General features: G+C 43.0%; 1 protein-coding gene across 23 annotated transcripts in view; it reads left to right on the top strand.

Annotated features, from left to right (window-relative positions):
- The first annotated feature begins 212 nt into the window (after window positions 1–212).
- The window catches only part of NECTIN3 (nectin cell adhesion molecule 3), a 300,981-nt gene continuing 295,193 nt past the window's right edge, over window positions 213–6,000 (top strand). For all 23 annotated transcript variants that reach the window (XR_013372631.1, XR_013372629.1, XR_013372630.1 and 20 more), the window contains exon 1: window positions 213–390. Coding sequence is in view for 19 of the 23 variants with exons in the window: in XM_077884651.1 (XP_077740777.1) it covers window positions 228–390 (163 nt within the window). In the remaining 4 variants the exon portion in view is untranslated. The remainder of the gene's footprint in view (window positions 391–6,000) is intronic.

The following is a 6,000-nucleotide window of genomic DNA, read 5'->3' as shown; positions in this document are numbered from 1 at the left end:
GCGGCGGGCGGCTCCTGCCTCAGCCTCGGCAGTGGCGTCGGCGACGGCGACGGCGACGGCGGCGGCGGAGTCGGGGCGGCCGTGAGCGCTCGGCTGGTGTCCGCCGGCGGCGACGGCCCGAGAGCTGGGAGTTGGGGACGCGCGCGCCGCAGCCGCCGCCGCCGCCGCCCAGAGCCGAAGGCGCCGGGGGAGCCGGGGGAGCCGGGGGAGCCGGGGGGGCGGGGGGGATGGCGCGGACCCCGGGGCCGGCCCCGCTGTGTCCCGCGGGCGGCAAAGCACAACTTTCCTCCGCTTCCCCCCCCGGGGCCGGGCTCCCGCTGCCGCCCCCGACGCCGCCGCCGCCGCTGCTGCTGCTGCTCTTCCCGCTGCTGCTCTTCTCCCGGCTCTGCGGTAGGTGGACCTGGGCGGCCCCGGGGCGGCGGGCGGTTGTGCTCGGCGGTTGGCTGCGCGAGCGGGAGCCGCGGACTCGGGCTGCAAACTTTTCGGCGCGCCCCGGGGCGAGGCCGGGGAAGGGCCGGGGCGGGCGGGCGGGCGGGCGCTGCGCCGGCCGCTCCCCTCCCCCTCCGCCTCCCCCTCCGCCTCCGCCTCCGCCTCCTCCGGGCGCGGGGGGCGCGGGGGGCGCCCCGGGCTGCTCCGGGGACCGTTACCTCCTCGCTCCCGGCGGGGGGAGGCCGCGAGCGCGGGCTGCGGCGTGCGCCTTTGCTGCTCCCTTTCTTCCCCCCGGTGAAACTTGAGCTCGGAGCCCGGGTACCTTTAGGGACCGGAGCCCGACGGGAGGAAGCCTGCGGCTCCCGACCCCCCGCCCCCCCGGGGGGAGAAGGTACCGTGTTCGGGCCCCTGCAGCATCCCCTGCGGCCGGTGCAGCCCTGGCAGCCCCCCGGCTCGCTTTGCACCGAGCCCGTCGCTGCCCCCCAGTTCGTGGGACGCCTGCCCCTCACACTGGCCATGCTTTTTTTTGCTTTTTTTTTTTTAATTAAAAAAATATTTTATTTTTTTAAGCGAACCTTGTTTGTCCTCCAAGACTTTGATTTAGGTGTCACCTGCCTGGTGGCATCCTCTGCGCCCCGGCCCGGCTGTTTGATCAAAACCGACCCCACGCCTCTTCCCGGCCTCTTTTCTTCTTCCCTCATTTTCCGTTGCAGCTTCCCCGTCGCATCTGGGAGTTAGTCTCTCTGTAAATTCCGTTCGTAGGTGTTGTCGGAGATTACAAGTCCACTTGTTAAGGATCGTGTTAAAAAAAAAAAAAAAGCCCCCAAATCTGGCCTCTCCTGCACGGGAGCTGGACGTAAGTGATCATTAGTGGAAGGCGGTGATGGGGAAAGTGAGGCCACCGGTCCTTGGTGAGCGCTGTGGTTTGGTCATCCTGAAATGCTGCAGGAAGTTATTCATTCTAAGACTCTTAGGTGGCGGAGGAAGGTGGAGAAGCAAAAAAACTTAACGCTTGCATAGAGATTGGGTTTGCCCAAGACGTTTCGATTGGTACAGGAGGCTGCTGCTGTCGGATCGGTGTTTCATGGAATCATAGACGCAAGCCGAGTTTTAACAGTGTTTGTTAGAGGGCGACGTGTGTGCAGATTTCTGGGGTGGTGTGATTTGGAAGAAAGAGCGTCCTGTTCCGGGAGGTGTGTCGGGGTAGTTGGTTGTGAGGGAGGCAGAGTTTTCAAGCGATCGAGTGTCCCTTATGGGCTGGGAAAGTCCTCTACCAATCCCCCACCGCGTTTCAGGCAGTGTAATGGCAGTTTTCTGATTTACAGAGGATACTGTGATAAATGGCATGTTATCTAATCTACATGGTTTCTTTAGCTATCCACTCCCCGGCTGTTTGGTTCCAGGACACAATTCTTAATGCTGTTACCTCTTTAAAAAAAAAAAAAAAAAATTTATTCATGAGAGAGAGAGACACAGACAGAGGGAGAAGGAGGCTCCATGCAGGGAGCCGGACGTGGGACTGGATCCCGGGTCTCCAGGATCAAGCCCTGGGCTGAAGGCAGGTGCTAAACCGCTGAGCCCCCGGGCTGCCCAGTGCTGTTACTTTAAACGGATGCAAGATTTAAGTTGAATTTGTGTACCGTTCTTTTCCATTAGGGAGGATTGTGGATTACAGCTGGGTAAAGTTGGAGGGGGTGCTAACAGTTTACTAGCCTGACTTAAGATTGTGTTAAGGACCGAGTGAATATTATTTGTATCTCTAATAAAAGCTTCTCTCTCTGATCAAAGCCTTATAGAAGGCTGAATGAAACTAGGTAATATGAGCAGATAATCAGGCATATAGAATTTGAGTAGTTTCATAGTGCTTGTACAGATGAAGGCTTGAGTACTTTGAAGGAACATGGATTTCATGTGGAAGAAGAATCTTTTTTAACGTCTTTAATAATATCCCATTAGAGGGGCTTGATATTTTGATTTGAAGACTTAAAAATTCAAGTGATATGGTCAAATGGGCTGTGATTTAGAGCAGGTGTGAATTGAAGTTTCTAGAGTCAATTCTGCTTGTGGTTGTAGAGACAGGCACTAGCTTTGTGTTCCTGTGTGCACTGTTCTTTTAAAGAGCTTCCTTTTCTGGCTTATAGTGTTGATAGCACCCTAATTTGTGATCCCTTATGACAAGTTTTTTTCCATCAACCTTCCTCTATTTTAGAATTCAGTCTTTGAGTAGGGCACAGTTGTCCTGACTTATGGATGCTTAATAAGTATGGAGGTAGAATTTTAATTTTCTTCATGTAACTTGTTGTTGATTTGACATTCATAGTACTGATAAGGTTTTGTGTGTACTATTGCTTGAAGAGTTCAGAGTTGGAAAGATTTTTAGGCTTTAAAGAGATGATTATTTGAGGATTTGTTAATCAGAATGCTTTACATGTTCAACACATACAGATTTTTTTTCATTTTGCTGCTATTTTTTGATATGCTGCTTATGTAAATTTAGCACGACCTTAACTATGCTCAACATCTGCAATATTATCTATTAGTGCAAGGTAATGTTTACTTGCTAAAAAAAAAAACTCTTGGAACTGGTAGACTTGATATTCTGAAAGCTGTAAAAAAATTACATCATTTTTGTTTTGAGAGTGTACACTGTCTCAATTGAAGAACTGAACTTTTAAAAGGTTTACAAACTGTAGGTTGTTTTTTAAGCCTAAGAAATTCCTAGGTATAAAGGTCAAAGGGACTAGATTTACATTACCATGTGACTTAATAAATCTTATTTATTTAAAGCTTGTTACTTGGGATTTCTTTCTTTCTTTCTTTCTTTCTTTCTTTCTTTCTTTCTTTCTTTCTTTCTTTCTTTCCTTCCTTCCTTCCTTCCTTCCTTCCTTCCTTCCTTCCTTCCTTCCTTCCTTCCTTCCTTGAAATAGAGTTAACACACAATGTTACATTAGTTTCAGGCAGATTTCTTTATGATGGCAATAATTCATAGGTGATGAGTTTTATCTCACTTTCCTTCCAACATTTTTCTTGAAAGAGAGAATATTAGCAGGAATACGGTATCAGTAAAGGAGAAGGCAAAGACTTTTTGGCCTTTGTCAGTTCCTACTTGAATCTAGGATTCTCTGATTTTCCATTTTCATCAATGTTTTACCTGAAGATGTTAAAAGATGATAAAAAAGATCTGATGTTATATTGAACCTTTAACAGCGCTTATAGTACTTTCTGTATTCCTGGCGCTTGATAGGCACTTGGGGACATAAGCACGGGTAAAGCAGAGTCCTGGCTTCAAGGAGCTTACAGCACTGTGATGCTAGACATGAAGGAAATAGTTGCTCATAGGATAGTCTAGTGTTTGTGATAGAGATCTGCATGAGGTACTGTGGGGTTGTTCAGAAGAGGGATACCAAAAAAAAAAAAAAAGAAGAGGGATACCTAACTCATTAGGTAAAGATCTATGAATGTGAACTGAGAAAAATTACTTTTTAAAAAATCAGTTGAGGGGGTGCCTGGGCGGCTCAATTGGTTGAGCATCCAACTCTTGATTCCCTCGGGTCTTGGTTTCAAGGTGTGAGGATCAAGCCCCATTGGGTTCTTCTCCCATTCTCACTCCCTCTGCCCCCGCCTCTCAAATAAATAAATGCAGCTTTAAAAAATTTAAAAAAGTTGATTCAGATCTTACTGAGGTTAGACATTGTGGTAGATAGTACAAGTTCACTTTCTCTTTCTGCTCTTTATGGTTTAGATACTAAATAGTTTGATTTTGAAAAAAGGCTGCCACTTACTAGGTTTTTGAATCCTTGGCAAGTTATTTAACCTCAGTAAACTTAAGGTTTTTCAACATAAACAAACAAAAAAAGATATCACCTTGCCCATAGAGTTGTTGAGAGGATTAAATCAAAGAATAAAATAAAACATTTAGGGTACATGGAATATAGTAAACTTTCAAATGTTAGCATTTTTTAGATTGTACCTAATAAACTAACCTGCCTTGTATTTGTCATTCTTAAATTCTGCCTTGATGTCTGGAATAATTGGGTTTTCAAGGTAATTGATTTACTACTCTATTTGCCTTCATATCTTTATTTTGAGTGTATAATACAGTCAGTGTTCTTTAAATATTTGTTAAATTTACTTCATATAAATATTCAGAAGACCAATTTTCAGAATATTGAGATACAGTGAAATTAACTAACTTGCGTAATTGTTTGGAACCACGTTGAATCTTCCCTTGATGTAGAATGCATTTAATGATTTGGCAGTTCCATAAGGTTGCTTGGAATGTTCATGTTTATATCGAAAATGCACAGTTGGGAGGAAAGGTCATAATTAAGTCTATTTTATCAAGTAACTGATAATATCAGATTGGGGCCTATAATACATACTACCCGTATAAATCTTTCTGCATCATGAACAGATATAATTGGAAAGTGAATCAAATTTAGAAGCAAGCAAAAAAGACCCAAATCTTCCATTCTTGCATTTAGCTACAGCATCAGAAATTGGAATTGAAAAAGCTGGGCAGTTATATATTTGTGTGTGCATATGTGTATTTACCATCTTGTTCATTTCACTTATGCTTATATATATTTATATATATTTAATTTAGTGATTGAGCAACTCTGATGTACGTGTTGCATCAGTATAGTTAAGAAGTAAAAACTATGGCTTACTGCCTTTTATTTGAAAATTACTGAAAAGAAGCTGGATGGGATATCTTTGTTAAAAAATGGAGTATTTTAAAATTTGCCCTTTTAAAATTAAAGAGTAACATTTTTATAGCATATTCTATAATGTATTGAGGTGCTTATAGCAATTCATAGTAAAGACTAGTTAAGAAAGATACGACCTTTAATAATGGCTATTAATGTATAAATTTAGTATAAAATCAAATAATCCTTAAGTTAATAATAGAATGATACTAAAGATAATTTTATTCAGATCCAGAAATCTAAGTACCATAAATATCATACTTATGATTACTTTTTTTATCAGAAATTCTTTAAAATCTTGAATCTGTATCTTTTCCTGAATTTCATAAAACTTAATATTTCTATGTTTATAATAGGTTCTGACAAATTTAATCATTTATTTAAATTTGTGGTGAATCTTTTATCAAAGGTGAGCCTTAAGTTTTTCTTAAATGACTCACTTATTATACCCTCCATTAATTTAAAATTTTAGTGAGAGTTGCCCCTTATGAGTTTAGATACACCCATATTCCAATTACTGTAGTTATTTGGGAAAGGATATTGTATGCAGACTTAATCTGAATTTTGTGTATTCTCTTTGATATAGCATCCAGGGAGATTGTTTTTCTTGTAACCTATTTACTGCCCAACAGTCATCTGCTAATTAAGATGAGTAGGAAAAGACTATCTGTTGCTTTGTGAGTAGATATTCATAAACTGGACTTTGAGGCATATGTGTAAAAATACGCCAGTTCATACCTGGATTAAGTGGCTAAGAATTGGTAGTATGCTTTTCAACACTAAAGATGATTATTTTGTGGGTACAAGATAGAAAATTATACATGTGGCTCTATAGATAGTGGAGGTTTTTTTTTTTTTTTTT

Source organism: Canis aureus, chromosome 35, assembly GCF_053574225.1.
Source record: "Canis aureus isolate CA01 chromosome 35, VMU_Caureus_v.1.0, whole genome shotgun sequence".
Taxonomy (NCBI): domain Eukaryota; kingdom Metazoa; phylum Chordata; class Mammalia; order Carnivora; family Canidae; genus Canis; species Canis aureus.
This window is presented reverse-complemented; position numbering and strand designations above follow the sequence as displayed.